Genomic DNA, 18,795 nt, shown 5'->3' with positions numbered 1-18,795 from the left:
AACAACTCATTGTAGACCAAGTCAACAAATATATGTCTCTGGGATCTTTGATAATCAGCTATACGGAAATTAAGCGGGAAACTGAGCTAGCTAGTACAAACTTTATAAATAAAATATTGCTGTAAAAAAAAGCTTAACGTATCTTTGAGACAAAGACTGCTGACGTATTCCACAAGGCCAGCCCTCCCATATGGGCGTGAGGTCTGGGCAATTTAGATGTGTAATAGAGAATAAACGCATTTGAAATGAAAGTATAAAAAAAGAATCCTCTGCATCCCATGGACTGATAAAGAGGGACTTCATCAGACAGAAAAGCAAAATGAAACAAGTTGTTTAATAACGCTTAATAAAGAAGTTGTTTATTAAGCAACGCCAACTCTCCTGTTCTCGGACCCGATTCATCATGTCGGTCAATGCAATCCATCACTGAAGGGAAGACGGAGAGGATGATTTCTTCAATCAATAGGTAACAGGAAGAACTGTCTGGGCTTTAAAAGAGAACAAACTGAGCCACACCGCGAGAGACAAGAGGAAATAAGCCACGACGGCCGCCAGCATCACCACTGACAGATCACCCAAAGAGGAACGGGGCGGGGCGGCAACAGCCTCCCTCAAATCCCAGGCGGGCATTTCCGTTGCACGGACACCAATCGGGAGAGAAAGCTGCTAAAAGCCGCCGAGTGTGGGTCAGACCATTAGCGCTCGGTGAGGAAGGGGGCGGTTTCGGTCGCTTTCATCAGCCTTTTGTGACGCGCGCCACCTGAGCCCGCTTGGCGGTTAAGGGAGCGCGGGGGGGGGGGCGGGGTCCCGCGCCGTCATTTCCCCGCGAGGCAGGCCCGCCCCGAGCGCGAGCGGCGCCTCTTCCTGGAACATGGTGTAGCCGGGCGCCTGGTCACGTGACTTCGTTCCAAGATGGCAACGGCCGGGTCTGGGCTGGGAGGCGAGGCGGACGAGTTCGAGGACGCGCCCGATGTGGAACCGCTGGAGCCGACGCTGAGCAATATTATCGAGCAGCGCAGCCTGAAGTGGATCTTCGTGGGAGGGAAGGGCGGGGTTGGCAAGACCACCTGCAGGTAAGCTGGCCGAGGGGAAAAAGCTGGCCAGCGTTGCGGCAGGGATTGCTGCTATCCCCGTCCCTTGTGCCTGAAGAGCGCGTGGGAGGCAGACAGTAAAGACATTTAGCTTCCCTGGCGGTGTGCCTCTGGCTTGGGGTGGGCCGGGGAACTTCACCTGTTGAGTTTCTGGATCCCCCTAGTGACCCAAGAGCCCGGATGGAGTGGGACCAGGTGGCCGTGTGGGAAAGGGGTCGTCAGGTTCTGCCTGGGTTTGGGGCCTGGTGCAAGAAAGATCTGTTTATTTTATTTATTTATTTATTTATTTATTGTATTTATACCCCGCCTATCTAGTCATTTCGACCACTCTAGAACTGACATATGTGTGCACACAATGTGTGACCAATGTCAGGGGATAAGAGTTATTCCCTTTAAAGGGAAGTGCGGCCTCGACGTCTTTTTAAAAAGCGAGGTTGGGGTGTTGTTCTTTTTCAGATTTATGTGAGAAATACGGTAGGTTCTCTTTGGGCCTTATCATGGAACATGGTCTGAAGTCAGAGTGCTTTAGTCTCTCAGGTCTAGCCTTAATATACTATTCCCCTTTCCTTGCCTCAGATTGCTTTTGTGAACAAAATATGATTCATTCAGATCTGACAAAAATGCCTTCCTGGTTATAATAAAGGAGAGAATGGTAGATAATAGTCTTGACTTGTGAAATATCTCTTTCCTGGACAATTATTGGACTGAATATATTATACAAATACTGCAAGCCATAGGTGTTTTTGCAGGAGTTTGGTATCTAAGGTTGTTTTTTAAAAATATTGGAATCTTTTAAAAGACTTTTAACATAGGCCATTCAACTGGACTTGACTGAAATAAGTTATAATGTTTTTATTACATGCCATTGGTGTTTTTAAAGTGATTGTAACAATACCTGAGAATGAGGGGTATCTGTCTAACTGTGAATTTCTATAAATATCTACCAGGTAAGTCTTGATGCCCCAAATTCTATTACATGTATTCCAGGGAAACTGCAGCAGGAAATTGCTGCTAGTTAAGAAGACTTAACCACGTCCAGGGACGTGGTGGCGCTGCGGGCTAAACCGCAGAAGTCTGTGCTGCAGGGTCAGAAGACCAAACAGTTGTAAGATTGAATCCACGCGACGGAGTGAGCTCCCATTGCTTGTCCCAGCTCCCGCCAACCTAGCGGTTTGAAAGCATGCAAATGCGAGTAGATAAATAGGGACCACCTCGGTGGGAAGGCAACAGCATTCCATGTCTAAGTCGCACTGGCCACGTGACCATGGAAGATTGTCTTCGGACAAAAACGCTGGCTCTATGGCTTGGAAACGGGGATGAGCACCGCCCCCTACAGTCGAACACGACTGGACAAAAATTGTCAAGGGGAACCTTTACCTTTAAGAAGACTTGTGTTTGTCATTATGCACCAAGTCACACAGCTGCTGCATAATGAGGAATCAAAAGTTCAATTTCTTAACTACTGACAGTTTACTGCTGTGATTTTTGCCAGCATATGCAAGTAATAGGAGTGTTCCCTTTGAGTTTAGTTGGTTTGACTTCTACGATTGTGGATATCAGTTTCCAGCCTAAATGGCTGCAATCTTGTTTACAATGATTTGGGAGTAAAGCCCATTAAATTTAGTGAGCCTTTTTTTAGTTGCTATGTGTAGGATTCAGTTATAAACATTTTTTTAAAATGAAAAGAAAAAAAGCTGTGTGGTCCTCGCACAAATTCCAAAAATAAGCAGCAAACTTTATTTCAGCAAGGCAGAAATAGGGCTAGATGATCCATGGCGGACATATTATTTTCCTCTGTTTGTTATCACCTTCCTTCATAGTTAGTATTTGCTAGATATTCAGTGATGACTCTTGTTCCCAACTGTCTTGTTAAAACAAGAGGTGGAGAACTTGTGCTACTTTGTTTTTTTGTCTTCTGAGTTACAGTAATTGCTATATTTTGTTTCACTTTCTGGACCTAGCTGCAGCTTAGCTGTACAACTCTCGAAAGTGCGGGAGAGCGTCCTTATCATCTCAACGGACCCTGCTCATAATATCTCAGATGCTTTTGACCAGAAATTTTCCAAGGTTCCCACCAAAGTAAAGGGCTATGACAACCTTTTTGCCATGGTGAGTATTTCTCTGAGGAGAATGAATAGTCAGTGCATTTTTCTTCTGTAAAATGTGTATGTCTGTCCTTATGGGATACAGTCAGCAATTTTTCTGGTTATGCTTTATGTTTTATTTTTAGTGACAGATGAAGCAACTAAAGCTTTTTCAGTCACTTAACTTGCTTGTCAGCAAAAGCTTTTTTCCCTCCAAGTGTGAGAGCTATTTTTTTAAATCATCAAGCATTTAATGAAAAATGAAAGCATGAAATTGTTGCAGATTAACTTTCTATTAAAACAAGAAATTGAGGGAGTGGTGGGAGGAAAGTGACTGGATGAGATAAATGAACAGCTGCTTAACCAAAGTAGTTGAGCAGAGTGTTTACCAGTAAAAAAGGCTTGCAGCCCTAATCTGAGAGGTCAACATGATGTGCCCAGTTTTAGATCCTCTGTTTGAATTGCAGTTGTTCTGCTTTGTTCAAATGAGTCAGTGGGTAATATAAAGTTTTAATAACACTTTCTCAGTCACCTAATATTTATTGAATATAAGCCAGGAATCCCAGATATTAAAAACTAATTCTTTTCATCAAAAGCCTGGACATGATCTGTATCTCAAAATAAGCATTACCACTTCAGCTTAGAGCTGTTCATCTCACAGTGGACATAATCTTATTGCCTAATGTTTAACAATTGGGATGTGAGGGCAAGAAAGAAAAGCTACAAAATTTGCTAAGGAGGTTAGTTCAGATCATTTAGGAGCTGGAGCAACTTACATATTCTTTTTGCAGAAAGAATAGAGCTTTTTCACCTTCTGTTTCCAATTATACAATCTATTTGTTTTCTCTATTGACCACCCAGTGGCATCCACATACATACAGTAATTGTCTTCGGTTGCTTGAAGTATATGTTTCCAATAAACAAATTGTTGGCTTCACAGAGTTCTGTGTATCACTCTCCTGCTTCATTTCTGATTTCTAGGCCAAATTTTGCAATGATGCTTTGTTTTACTTTATTTCATACTTTGCATTCCAGTTACCTATGGTTATTAGTGCATTATGTTTGGTTACCAGTTTCCTCCTGGACTCTTGCATAAAGCCTTTTTATTTTTATTTGTCTGCATTCATAGCTGGAGCACAGGTGTGAATAATGTGTTGTTTAAATAAGTTTTCCTCCATGTCTGGCATTATTCTGTCAGACTTTGCATTGTACCCCAACTACTGGTGCTATGTCTCACCTTGCTCTTAGAGCCATAATGTTTCTTCCGAGTTTGTCATTTCAGAGTAAAACATTTTGCAGTTCTTTGCTCCTATGCCTGTCCACTTTATTTGCTTAAACCAAGAATTAAAACATTTAAAAGTTCCATTTCTCATTTTGAACTTTGCGAGCTTACTTTGATTCATAAGTCTCACATTCTGTGTTCAGCTATACGTATCAGTTTTTTGGGGAGGGGTGTTTTTTTTGTTTTTGTTTTTTTTTTGCTTCTGAGCCCATCTCCTACCAGAATTCCTTTTGCCTTTAATTCAGTTGCTTCATTAGCATCAGCACTATTTGCAGTTATCTTTTACTTTTCCCTAGTATTTGACTGCCTCCTGACTTGGGAGTCTCATTTTACTGCACTTGTTTTGTTTTGGATTGTGACTTGTTTTACTTAGAATTATCTGATTATAGGGTTTTTGAGGTATATAATATTCAGAAGTGTTTTTTCTGCATAACACTAACAGAGGTTAGCTTGAGTGTTACTGAACATTGTTTGTTAAAATTCCTCCACTAGGGCAAGTGCCTAATAGCTGCAGTTCAATAATTTCTCTACCTTATAACCACTGGAACTGTCAATTATCTTCTGATAATGTGATTATTAATTCTTGGAACAGATTATACAAATTAGTCTGGTGTCTCAGTTTGAATGTGACTCTTGTAGAAGTCTAAACAGCATCTAGCAGTCCTATTGGTATTTCCCTAAGAAATCATCTCACCATGTAAAGGTGCACATCCAGCATGTATGGGCATTTGCTAATGGTTGACATAAATAAATATGTGTGGTTGTGGATCAACCTTACTATAGCTTAGTAGACATCTTAACAGCATTGTCAATGTTTAGTAATATTAAGAAAAAGTGCCACTCTGAAACTGTAGTCAATAATTGTATGCCATAATCTGGATTTCAGTGTAATGAGCATGAGTTTAAAAGCTTCTCTGCAGATACATCCAAAAAATTTTTGGCAATCTATAATTCTGTTTTTCAGGAAATTGATCCTAGCTTGGGTGTAGCTGAACTTCCAGATGAATTTTTTGAAGAGGATAACATGCTGAGTATGGGCAAGAAGATGATGCAAGAGGCCATGAGCGCCTTTCCTGGTATTGATGAGGCCATGAGCTATGCTGAAGTGATGAGGTAAGAATTATGGTTGGGGGCACCAGGTCACCTCCTGCAGAAAACCAAACTGTGGATGTCTTTATTATGCTCACTGTTAGAAGCTTTGGGTTAGCAAAGGGAAAGAAGTGACATCAGTAAGGATGGCCTAGCATGATCAACAAGCATTCTGTACATTTCCAGAGTTCTCATATATGTGTGATGCTTGCATCTCTTGTGTTGCTGAGCCAATTTACATATTCTGTGCTCATTCTACAACTTATTTTGTTATGCATGACATGAATTCTGTGGACCCAATATTTTCTCACACAACACAAGAGGCTGTAAGTGATAGAGAAAGAGACACCCAGGGTGGAGTTGGGAACTTTGCTGAGTGTGATATCAGTTTCTGGAGGGTCTTCATGTTGCACTAATTGTGAAAATCACATTGTCAAAACAGTGCAGGATCTATCAATTTGCGTAACAGCCTACATTTCTCAGATTGTGGCACAACTCAAAATATGGAACAGCATTGGAGAGAGAAATGTACATGTGTAGCCACAACATTTTCCTTTTCCCTATGTGGCTGTAGTGTTAGAAATAATAAATGTGAGCAGACTCCTTTTGGTTGTTTTTTTAAAAGTAGATGAAAGGACAAAAGGTTGCTGATGGTTCTCTCACTTTCATCTGCACAGGTTGGTGAAGGGGATGAATTTCTCTGTGGTGGTATTTGACACAGCACCAACAGGGCACACGCTACGGCTGCTCAATTTCCCCACCATCGTGGAGCGGGGACTGGGCCGCCTGATGCAGATTAAAAACCAGATCAGTCCCTTCATTTCACAGGTAAAAAGAGACCAGCCAGTATCCTGAGGTTTTCCTATCAAAAATCTCAGAATGCCCGACATCTGTGTTAATTTTTACCACCGGGCACTTGTAGGTCTTGTTCATCAGAGTCTGGTTCTTGCAAAGTTTGGCAACAATTTTAAAAAGCTTAGTACAGTGGTGCCTCGCTTACCAATTTTAATTGGTTCCGGAAAAAACATCGCTATGGGAAAACATCGCTAAGCGAAACGCGTTTTCCCATAGAGATGCATTGAAAACCGGATAATCCGTTCCAATGGGAACAGATTGCCGTCCTTAAGCGAAAATCGCCATAGAAACATCGCTAAGCGAAACACGGTTCCCCCATTGGAATGCATTGAAACCTTTTCAATGCATTTCAATGGGGGAGAAAAAAAATCGTCAAAAATTCAAAAAGAGTCAGAATGAAGCCACATTTGGTTACCAAAGGGTTTATTAAGTGCACTAACAATTTCAAGCACTCTAAATCCTTTTAAGACAATTTTACACCTTTTAAAAACAGCGAAAACGGAGCTGTCAAAAACATCGCTAAGCGAAACGGGGATCTAAACTGTCATCGCTAAGCGAAGCAAGGTCCCGAACATCGCTATGTGAAATTTCCCCATTGGAAACATCGCTAAACGGAGCGCAAGATCGCTCCTAAAACCTCATCGCTAAGCAAATACATTGCTAAACGAGGCAATCACTAAGCGAGGCACCACTGTAGTTCTGAGATCCTAGGCTGCTTCTAGGGTCGCTTATTTATTTATTTATTTATTTATTTATTTATTTATTTATTTATTTATTTATTTATTTATTTATTTATTTATTGGACTTACATACCGCCCCATAGCGCTACAAGCACTCTCCGGGCGGTTTACAATTTAATTATACAGGCTACACATTGCCCCCCCCAGCAAGCTGGGTACTCATTTTACCGACCTCGGAAGGGTAGAAGGCTGAGTTAACCTTGAGCCGGCTACCTGGGATTTGAACCCCGGGTCGTGAGCACAGTTTTAGCTGCAGTACAGCATTTTAACCACTGCGCCACGAGGCTCTTTTTTCTTATTTCTTACAACATGTTGTACTTTGTTGCTCTGAGTTGACTTGCTCTGATTTAGTCCCCTCCCTGCTTTGCCTCCACTGCTGGTGGTGGTTTAGCTCAGGTTTACTGGAGCATCTTTTTCTTTTTCATTAGATGTGCAACATGCTTGGCTTGGGAGACATGAATGCTGACCAGCTGGCCTCCAAGCTGGAGGAAACCCTCCCTGTCATCCGATCAGTTAGTGAGCAGTTCAAGGATCCGGCAAGTATACTGTAAAGCAAGAGTCAGGGAAGGGTGGGCTCTTGCAGCACTAGATGCACTTTGGAGGAAGAAACTAGGTATAGGATTTTTTTTTGAAGATCAAAGCACCCCAAGGCTCTTCCCCTAGTGAAAGTGAACTCAGGTTGCATGGCTCCATGGTTTAAAAAGAAACAATTCACACCATCCTTCATTGTCCTGAGTGCAAGTTAAACTGAAGTTAGCAGCATTTATATCCTTTCTGGATTTTTATAATTTTGCATAGCTCTTTTGATGATCTTCTCAAATGCAATAAGTGTCTTGGATGGTTCCTTAAGCAAATACTAAATGACTTTTAGAACATGACATTGGGATTAGTAGTTGAAAAAGAACACTGAAGGTAAGTTGCCACGTTTGGAAGTAATTGGAGGTGAATTCTAAATCCAGACTGTAAAGTGTAGCGCATTTAAGTTTATTTTCATCCCTAATAATGTATGTGACATTTCAGTCAGTTTTTTTTTAAAAAGGGACTTGCTCTTAAAAGAGCCAGCATAACTCTTGACAGTAAAGGAGGACAGGGTGAGCACAGGAAAATGCTGTTACACACATTTTGATTACAGTGGTGCCTCGCTTGACGACAATTCATTCCAGCGAAAACGCTGTAGAGCGAAAACATTGTAAAGCGAAAGAAAAAAGCCCATTGAAGGGCATTGAAAACCGTTCAATGCATTCCAATGGGCTGAATAACTCACCATCCAGCGAAGATCCTCCATGGGGCGGCCATTTTTGGTGCCTGTAGAGCGAGGAATCCATCCAAAAACACAGCAGGGAGCCATCTTGAGTGTCCGGTGGCCATTTTGAAAACCCAACGATCAGCTGTTTTGATCGTCGTAATGCAAAGAATCGATTCCCGAAGCAGGGAACCAATCATCGCAAAGCGAAAAAAACCATTAAAACATTGTTTTGCGATCCCAAAAACATCGTTGTGAAGCGGATTCATCATTATGCAGGGCAATAGTTAAGCGAGGCATGACTGTATAGATATGCATATACCTGCCCCCTCCAAGTATTGCAGAAATCAGCGTGAAAACAGAAGCTTCTAGCTAGAATAAGGATGTTTGATGTGATTTGGAAAGACAGAACCCTGAAGCAAGAATTTTATCAATTTCTTGGGTTATTAGCAGCTAAGTCAAGACCTTGTAAATGGATATCTGTGTCAAGACCTTGTAAATAGATATCTGTTCTGTCTTCCAGAGTAGTGATGAATTTTATTTAGTTATCTGATGGACTGATGTCCTACCTTCTGCCAGAAGCTGACACACAAGGCAGTTTATGGCAGAATTAAATAGCAAGTATGGTTAAAAATATCTCAATATTGAAACAAAACTAGATCAGTTTTGACAGCAGAAACAGAACACAGTTGAAAACCATTTAAAATATCACTATTTAAATAATTAACAAAGTAAACATAGAAAAGTACAGCAGTTCTTTAAAAAAAACCCTGTATTTGACTGTATTGTCAAACACCTGCCTAAGTAAGAAAAAAATGGATGGCTGTGGAAAGACATTAGAGAGACAGTGACCCAAGCACCTAAGCAGGGAATTCTACAATTTGCATTGTACAAATGTAGAGGATCTTTCCTGTTTAATAGCAGCTCTTTTGGTGATAGCCATTTATATAAAGAGGGAACTGCAGGAACACCTGTTGGAATTAGTTGGCAAATCTGTGAATCCAGCTTGGTCTTCAACAACTTATTTCAGGATTTTGTAAGAATGTAAACTGCTTCACTGATACTGGTGAAATTCTTGAAGAGTGGGCAACTGTGACCCTCCCAATGTTTTTTGACTGCAGTTACCATCATTCCTCCTCATCATCTAGGCTTGCTAAGGCTAAGAGAAGTTGCAAACCCACAATTTCCCATCTTAGACCTAGGAGTCTAGAACAATTGTTTTCTAAAAATACTCATTTTGAGGTTTGAAAAATAATCTGTTATTACTTACTGCAGCATTTGATGAGAGTTCTGTTTCCTGACTTGTTACTTTTTGTTTTTTGTTTTTTAAATTGTTAGACAATCCCTGTAACAAAGTGCTTGTAAAAATGCTTGGAAGTAACCAAAAAGCCTGCATCATTACACAAGTAAACTAGTTTCCTTCCCAAGCTTTAAGCTGTTTTTGAAATGTGACTGTTGTACCTTCAGTATTAAATAAAGAGAGAGATAGAAAGAGAGAGAATAGTTGACATTACTAGTAATTCCTTACTTCCAAATTCTGGCATAAGCCTTTGTCATTTGATCAATCTTTGACTCTTAGCTGGTGAAAACTGTAGCATACACCCTTATACCAGTTTTTGTGCATTCTTTCTAACCATGATGACAGCAAAGGTTGTCATCAAAGCCAATAATCTGCATGGCAAAGATGCAGGAATGTTGGTCTTGCATGCCTCCTGGCTCTCCTTAGAGCTCTATCTTGAATAGATGCAGAGCTACTTCAAAGGCTTAGGCACATTACCCTTTTCTTCATATAATACTGCAAGTGCCACCATGGAAAATCCCTGTGCATATTCCTTCCTTAGGAAAAGCAGCCTCCTCTCCTCCTATTATGAGTCAGAGACTTGTCTCCAGCCTGCTGGCTTCCGTATTAGCAATATGACACAAGCAAGGAATTGTCAGCCTGCAACAATGGTGTTTATCTAATGCAGGAAACCATTATGGGATTGTCGTGTTTTCATTCTAGAATCAGAGGTGGTTCCTGGCTTGTTCCTTTTAATAGAATTAATGTTCCTTACCTGGGGTGGCTGGAGAACTGAAGTCAGTCTCTTCTACACCCATGTTTGTAAGATGTTTTTATGTCCCGTGAATTACTTGGAATTGTAAATATAAGAAAATACTTCAAACTAAAAGAAATTGAATCCTCAAATGCCATTGAGAACAATATGCCCGGGCAATAAACCCAACTTTACTCCAGGGCCTTGATGAGTTCTGTATAGGGAAATGAAATATATTTTATTACAAGAGTTTGCATGACAGAGCATGTGAGAGTTGGTTATTCCACAATTTGTTACTGCTTGAACTGCTAACACTGCTAATGAATGCTTCATAGGCAGAGATTGGTACTAGTTCTGTAATGAGCTGACAGATTACCTGTGGACACGACTGCTCGCCTAATACCCCTTGGGAGTTATTGCTCTAAATCAGTGATTCCCAGCCTTTGGTTTCTGAGGTGATTTTGGATTGCAGCTCCCAGAAACCCCAGGCCACACAGCTGGTGGTGACGGCTTCTGGGAGTTGCAGTCCAAGAACACCTGGGTTACCCAAGGTTGGGAACCGCTACTCTAGATCAGGGGTTCTGAAGATTTCTCCTCCATATGTTTTGGACATGTCACCTTCTCTGTGCCTCTGTAAGAGGGGCAGGAAGGACCGTGATGACAAAGCTCTCACCCGAGTGCCCTACTGTTGTTCACACTATAGCAGTTCTTTTAAATGAAGAGGGACCATGGGCAACTCCAATGTGTGAGAACACAGCGCTTTCTACTTCCCCCTGAAAGTAGTGAGAATCAGGTGCAGTTGCCATGACTATTCAGGAAGATGACTCTGTATTTGCTCTTTAGCTATTATTTTTTTCTCATTTTGCAAACAAGGGAGAGAGCCAGTGGTGTGTGTGTCTCTGTCTCTGTCTCTGTCTCTCTGTCTCTCTGTCTCTCTGTCTCTGTCTCTGTCTCTGTCTCTGTCTCTGTCTCTCTCTCTCTCTCTCTCTCTCTCTCTCTCTCTCTCTCTCTCTCTCTCTCTCTCTCTCTCTCTCTCTCTCTCTCTCTCTCTCTCTATATATATATATATATATATATATATATATATATATATATAGTGGCTGAGGACTATATATATAGTGGCTGAGGACTCAAGATTTGAAGGGAGGCAGAGCCTTAGGATGAACCGTAGGGTAGGGGACCATCCCGTGCAGTGCCATCTCTGACCTAATGCTATTTCATCCCTTCCTCAGGAGCAGACTACATTCATCTGTGTCTGTATTGCTGAATTTCTATCCCTGTATGAAACAGAGCGGCTCATTCAGGAGTTGGCGAAGTGCAAAATCGACACCCACAATATCATAGTCAACCAGCTAGTCTTCCCTGATCCAGAGAAGCCCTGCAAGATGTGTGAGGCTCGGCACAAAATTCAGTCCAAATATCTTGACCAGGTATGGTTAGAACCCGTTATGATTTGCCAGTACAATATCTGTTTGGAGAAGATGATGGGTCAAGCATAAATCTGAATTTTTGGAGATGTTTTATTTTGAGACAGATTATTGATCAAGGTAGCTTAGTGTTGACTACTTAGACTGGCAACCGGTCTCTTAAAATTCTCAAGTGTAATTTTTATAACCTGCTCTCTGATCTTTTTAACTGGAGATTATGTCATGTCAGCTCCAGAGAGTCATGTTTATGTAGACAGATGGCACTGTAGCTAATTTGTATCATGCTGTGGTACAAACACTGGTTTCCAGGCCTCTGTGGAAAGCTCTTTGACATTGTTTTAAAGGCATGTTTAGTCTGCATTTGGATTAGGCCTGTACAAGAGGTTCCTTTGATAATGGTCTGCAAAAATGCCTTTCAAGAATGGACATGGTCTGAGCAGCCAGCCAGCAGAGAGGCAAGGAATCTGATTCTTCTGTCCTGATTCCTAACAGGAGACTTTTGGCTAGAGATGGTCTTCCATCTTAAGCCATGCCTCTTCGTACAAAGAGGCAGGTGCCACACATTTCCTTCCTCCCCCCCCCCCGACCACTCAATGGCTGTGCAGGGAGAACCCCTGTCCTACCTCCTTGTCTGAGTGGTCTCCTGCCGGAGGAGGTGGAGAAGGGAAGCTCAAGCTCCTTTCCAGACTGGGCAGCCGGCAGCGGACAATGGCCCAGGCAGCCCACAAAGGCTTGTGAGTGGGGCAGTCATCTTGGGGGGGGGGGAAGGGAGGGACGTGGGGCACCTGTGGTGCTGCGGAGGAGATCTTTGTACAAAGAGGCATGACTTAAGTCATTCTCATCTCTACTTTTGACCGACGTTGGGTTCTTTTCTTCCTTCAGATGGAAGACCTCTATGAAGATTTTCACATTGTAAAGCTGCCACTCTTGCCCCATGAAGTACGAGGAGCTGACAAAGTCAACACCTTTTCAAGTCTGCTGTTGGAGCCGTACAAGCCACCCAGTGCAAAATGAAGCCCTGTGGACTGACTGTTACTGATTCTCCCTGACCCCCAACCGTTTCATATCAGTTCCTCCTTGCCCCTTCCCTGCAGGAACTCCACCCCTTCCAGTGACCTCTCCTCTACTAAAAAGGTGCGATTGAGAGGCTCATGATAGGGTTGGAAGCAGCAGCCGTTGCTGTTTCTGCTCATTTCTGTATACTCACCTACTTAGAACATACCCAAAACAATGATTCCATTCCCTTCACTGACCAACGTAGGTAACTTAAACTCGAGTCATTTCTTTTGTTTCTCTCTCACTCTAGCTTCTCCTTGAATCATGTCTTCTGGGTCCAATGCCATTCTGGCTAAGGTCCCAGTCAGGTGCTCTGATGACACAGAGACTGTCGATTCACTTAAAGCATCAAGGCCATCAGTGCAAATGGGAAGTATGTAAATAAATTGTAAGGGAAATGGTTTTGGTGCTGTTTGTTAGCTTGTTACTTTGATTTATCCTGGGAATTCTTGGGAGTCAAGAGTGACACCTGGGAGTTCGGCCAGGGTGGTTTTTGTTATCAGTCCCACTTAAACCATCTGGGAAAGTTGTCTTCTACTTAAAAGGTGTGTTTGCTTTTAATCAGAATGAGCAACTTAAGTCATTTTACTTTTGCTGCAGGACATTAAGCAGCCTGGGGGCATAGCTCACGATTCCAGAAGTGGGTGGAGAATAGTGCTTCTCCATTGCTGGAAGTTCTACATCTTTGACTTAATGTTGTAGAAAGGATAGGAATGAGACTATCTCATTTTGGTGAGCTGTTTTTGTAGACTGGAAAATAGAGGTGTGAGGAAGTCCCTAAACCCTTTTACATGCAGATATTTCTCTGGCTCTCTGGAATTTGAGTTCCCTTCACACAAGGAGGAAAACGTGCTGTTAATATTTCATAGCATGTATAATGTGATTTCTGTGTGAAGGCCCTACTGAAGACATTAGGATTTAACAGAGCTGACTTTTCTGAATTGAGTGTGTCACTATAGGAACCAGAGTCCAAGAAAAACTTGAATGTCTGCCTCATTTTAAGGCAAACTGGAAGACACACTGATGAAAAAAATATAATTGAACATTTCATGGTAGTGCAGTATGATCGTGGGACAGATTCCAGATCATAGCTTTGATCTCTCATAACTGTTTTGTGCTTAGGAAGTCTTAGTCTTATCAGTTTCTGGAACGTGCACACAATCACTGTCAAGCAAGCAGAGATTTAAGGTTACTTACAAAACCCGCAAGCCCTCTAGATGATGCTTCGGCAATTGGATGCCTGCAGGTTCCCGTAGTGTAATAATGGTGCCCTCCTTAAGGAGGTCTTCCCACTGACCTAATGTCATTAAAATTCTAAAAATTGCCACACACAGTTCAATCATCTTCTTTGCATAGTCCCCAAGAATTGAATCACATATCACTTCCTTCCAAAAAATTTAATTCTTCACAGATAGGATGCAGCTTGCTAGGAAAAAAATATTGTGTGCAGCTCATTTTCTGATAGGAGAAAGCAGTTTTCCTTTTCTATAAAATATTTGTAAGCAAGGTTGTGTTTCGGAAAGGACCACGTCTTAGCAGAGCATTGAAGGCAGAATGTCTGGAAAACAAACAATAACATTGAATGCCTGTCTTCTATTTAAATCAGCAGGAAAAGTAGAAAACAGCTATTGCTTCATATTGGACATGTAAAACACTATTTATTTTGCTCTCACCAGGCAAAAAATGCTCTGGTGAATGGGAAATCTTTCACAGATCTTTTATAACAGAATTTTTTCCTCAAATGTTGTAGTAGTTTCAGATTTGCTAAATGTGAAAGTCTTTGAGTTGTGTTTTTGTAACCTGGCTGGATAACCACAACTTGCTGTACCTATAGTCAGCCACTAAAAACTGTGTAAGAAAGATGTGGACCTGAACTTTCTCCTATCCATTTGAAAGACAGAAGAGGGACCCTGATTTACATGGCTAAGGCAAGGCACCTGCAAGGTATTTAAAAAGAATAAGTAGCCCGCTCTTGCCCCTGCCAACTAGAAGTCCTATTAGGATCCACAGCCAATGGGAAAAGCTAGACATAAGTATGTCCCAATGTGGCTATCTGACCAGTAACATTCCCCTCCGTTGGGACTCTTGGTGCTGTAACAAAAGCAAGCCCCTTTCCTTACTTTAGTTCCATGGAGGATAGAAGAAAAGGCCTGAGATTAAAGGTAACATTACTTAGTTTTATTTCATCCCTCGGGAGCTCTCATTAGAGCAGCATATAGTAGGCAATTTATGAATCTCAACCCCTATGATATGGATTATGTATGGCTTTTGCAGCTGTTCTCTGGATCTCAATGGGAAACCCTTTGTTTTTCCGGAAACTATTAAATACTCCACTTTGCTTCTTGGCATGGCATGGCTGCAAAGGGAAGCTTTGGAACAGAGGTCTTATGATCGATTCAGAACTTTTATCTGGGTAGCAGTGGAAGTGTTAGGAGTACCAGAGAGTGGGCCAGCTGTAAGACAGGCTCATTGGTCTATCATGTCCAATAGGAAGTGAATGAATGGAGCCGTTCCGTTTGGAAATCATTGTGCCACTTTTTTCTTGGGGCCTAGTTAGAAATGTGCCTCAGAAACCCTGAGCCCTCAAGTTCACTTTATATTTTGCAATGCCTCTAGGCATTCTGAAAAGATGAAAAATATCTCTGATAAGGTGGAACCTAGGAATTAAATTTAAACATTGTAGTATTTAAAAGAGAGATGGATTTTTACCAGTGGCAGAGGGAATGCAGACTTCCTTTACAGATTCCCACCTGTCCCATGTTTCCAAGGTATACCAAGAAGGGCTTGCATATTTTCTGATGGACATGATCTCATGGGTTGGATGAGGATTGTAGAGGCTTGAACATCAAACTCCCACCAAGTCATGAAGCTTGCTGGCTCCCTGAGCCAGTCACTCTCTATCTCAGCTTAACCTAACTAACAGGGTGGTTGTGGGGAGAGAAAGCCAGGTATGCCCTCCTCAATTCATTGAAGGAAAGGGGGATAAAAAGGTGCAATAATTGGGGGCAAACGAGTTGGTTAATTAATATGGCAAGTTTTGAAACCTACTAGATAAAATTTCAATTTACATTTTTATTGAAAGTTGAAAAGCACACTTTTAAGAGGGCTTTGACATGTGCATGTGTTCTGGGATGCAAGGGCAAATTGCTTGATAGCTACAGGATTTATTTGGAAATACTTTTATCTTGGTATTCCCTCTCCCCATTAAAAGCAGCTACTGTATGTCTAATTTTAACTTAAGAATACAGACTAATAGGTAGGTACAAAGATAGGAGAACAAGGAGAAATGTCAGGGCTTTAAAAAAAATACTGCTTGGCTAGGGATAAGCAAGCCTCCCTTCCTGAGTAATTTTGCTGCTTGGCAGCAGCCACCAGTTCATTTCTCTTCTTCCTCCGCACTAGGCGCTCGCTCAGCCCTGCTCCTCTCTGCCTCCTGGAACCATCCGCTCTTGGCAGGGGCGCCACCTGATTATGAAACACAATGTCTTGTTGGTGTATACAGCTGTACATAGATGCCATTTGGCTCAGACAGATGCCAAGGTGGGGGTGGCAGCAGCATTATGTAAGCTGGGCTTTGGCACTGTCTGGAACTCGTGTCTGCCTCAGCAAGGGGCTGGGGAGCTCATTAGCGCTGGCCACTCCGCCAAGTATCCCAAACCAGCACAGCAGGGTCGCAGACCATGGCTGTACTCTTAGTGGGGGTAATGCTGCCCTCCACCAAGCAAAACAGCTACAAAGAGTTGTTAGTAACAACGTCAGGAGAGGAAATATTTGGCTTGGGTGGCACAAACATGTTGACTCCTAAATCTGAAGTTCAGAGTTCCAAAGAGTCTTCATAAATTGCAAGTTTTTGCAACTGATTTATTTGTATGCACTTTAATAGGCATAGTCAACTTAAAATATCATGGTCATAACAAGAGTTTTGACATCGGGAGGTGGTGCCTAATGTTCTCCTTTTTTCATCCCTGCAAAATTCCACAGCTGCAGAACAAGACAAAAAGTTTACTTGCTTTCAAAATCTCTGTAAAGCAGAGCCTTTTCTTTCATATTTACCATGACAATAAAAAGCCAGTGTGAAGAGGCCATGAATCTTGTTGCATTGCTTTAGGTAAACCACAGTATCTCAGCCTTATCTCACAGGTTTGTCCTCAGGATAAAAAGCAAATGATCTCCTGTTTTACATGCTTAAGAAGAAGACTTGGCATCTACTTATCACTGTGTATAATTAGTAGAGTATTTTTATTTTTGTTTTTTATTAAAATATAACTTCTAGTTTAACTTTGGCACATTTTGTAAGCTGCCTTGAGTCCTCTCTCTACAGGGGCAAAGAAGGGAAATATATTTAAATTAAGTTACATAATAAAATAGTACCTCTTGCCTTGATAAGCCCAAAGATTAATACTGAAAAACAGAGCAAAGTTGTTGTTTTTGTACTGCCTCTGAACCAATTGATTCAAACTGCAAGACAGATTATGACTAAACTTTAGGAAGAACTTCATCATGGTAAGAGTTTCTGGTAGTTGTAGGGACTGCCTCTGGAAGGTAGTGGGCTATCCTCTGGGGCTTTTCAAAAGAGGTTGGGTGGCCACCTATCCGAGTGGATTCTGGCATGGTCAGAAGATCCTTTAGATCCTGCCCAACAATCTTATTCTATGATTCTGGTATCATGGATGTGTCTGTAGATGTTTAAATAAAGGCAGTTTCAGATGCTTTTATCTGAAGTAATATGGAAATAAGGGAGATTCATTTTTTTCTTCTGGTCGCTATACATTCAAGAGCCAAGGCTGAGTGTGATAGCATCTCAAGCAAGAATCTGAGGCCACCAGGATCTTTTGTGCTATTCTGATCCTGAATGTGAGTATTTATTTATTTATTTATTTATTTATTTCATTTATATCCCGCCTATCTGATCGACAGACCACTCTAGGCGGCTTACAACAAGGATAAAACAATAGCTAATACAACTTATATAAAAACATATTCAACAGTTAGATCGAACGCAAGGAGGGAAAAAAGAGAGGAATCAGAAATTGGCTGGGGGGGGGGAAGGCCTGCCGGAACAGCAATGTTTTTAGTTGTTTTTTGAAAATACCCAGCGAGGGAGCCGCGCGAATATCAGGAGGAAGGTTGTTCCAGAGGCGAGGAGCCACCACCGAGAAGGCCCGATTTCTTGTCTTTTCCTCCCGGGCCTCCCTCGGCGTTAGGCTCCTCAGCCTCACCTCCTGGCTCGCGCGAGTGATACGGGTAGATCTTGGTGGCAGAGGGCGTTCCACCAAATATCGAGGCCCTAAACCGTTTAGGGCTTTGTATGTAAGCATCAACACTTTGAAGTCGATGCGGAATCGGATGGGCAGCCAGTGCAAAGCGGCCAGAGTGGGTGAGATGTGTTGGAATTTCTTCACCCCACTAAGGAGTCTGGCCGCCGCGTTCTGCACCATCTGAAGTTTCCGCAGCAACCTCAAAGGCAGCCCCACATAGAGCGCATTACAGTAGTCTAATTTTGAGATTACGAGCGCATGCACCAAAGTGGTGAGCGCCCCAACATCAAGATAGGGCCGCAGCTGGGCTACCCGCCTGAGGTGGTAAAAGGCGGTTCGGACCACCGACGTCACCTGGGATTCCATAGTGAGCGCTGGGTCGAGATGGATCCCCAAGCTGCAGACCCCATCCTTGGCAGGGAGGGTCACCCCCCCAAAGGAGAGGGAGTTTCCCAAGCCCCCGACTGTGGGGGCGCCCACCCTTAGTACCTCCGTCTTGTCCGGGTTCAGCCTCAGCCCGTTCTCCTGCATCCATTGCAGTACGGTCCCCAGGCAGCGCTGAAGGGACAGAACGGCATCACCTGCGGTCGGTGGAAAGGAGATGTAGAGCTGGGTATCATCAGCGTACTGATGACAC

The 18,795-nt window shown here is 42.4% G+C and overlaps 1 protein-coding gene across 1 annotated transcript; it reads left to right on the top strand.

Moving 5' to 3' along the window:
• The first annotated feature begins 795 nt into the window (after positions 1 to 795).
• On the top strand, positions 796 to 16,983 carry GET3 (guided entry of tail-anchored proteins factor 3, ATPase). Its single transcript, XM_020809280.3, has 7 exons — positions 796 to 1,073; positions 3,053 to 3,200; positions 5,422 to 5,570; positions 6,224 to 6,374; positions 7,570 to 7,677; positions 11,650 to 11,847; positions 12,727 to 16,983. The coding sequence occupies exons 1-7, from the start codon at positions 913 to 915 to the stop codon at positions 12,856 to 12,858; spliced, it is 1,047 nt and encodes a 348-aa protein (XP_020664939.1). The 5' UTR covers positions 796 to 912; the 3' UTR covers positions 12,859 to 16,983.
• The last annotated feature ends 1,812 nt before the right edge of the window (positions 16,984 to 18,795 follow it).

The sequence above is a fragment of the Pogona vitticeps genome, chromosome 2 (assembly GCF_051106095.1).
Source record: "Pogona vitticeps strain Pit_001003342236 chromosome 2, PviZW2.1, whole genome shotgun sequence".
In the NCBI taxonomy this organism is placed as follows: Eukaryota; Metazoa; Chordata; class Lepidosauria; order Squamata; family Agamidae; genus Pogona; species Pogona vitticeps.
Note: the sequence above shows the minus strand (reverse complement) of the source record. Positions and strands in the feature narration are given on the sequence as shown.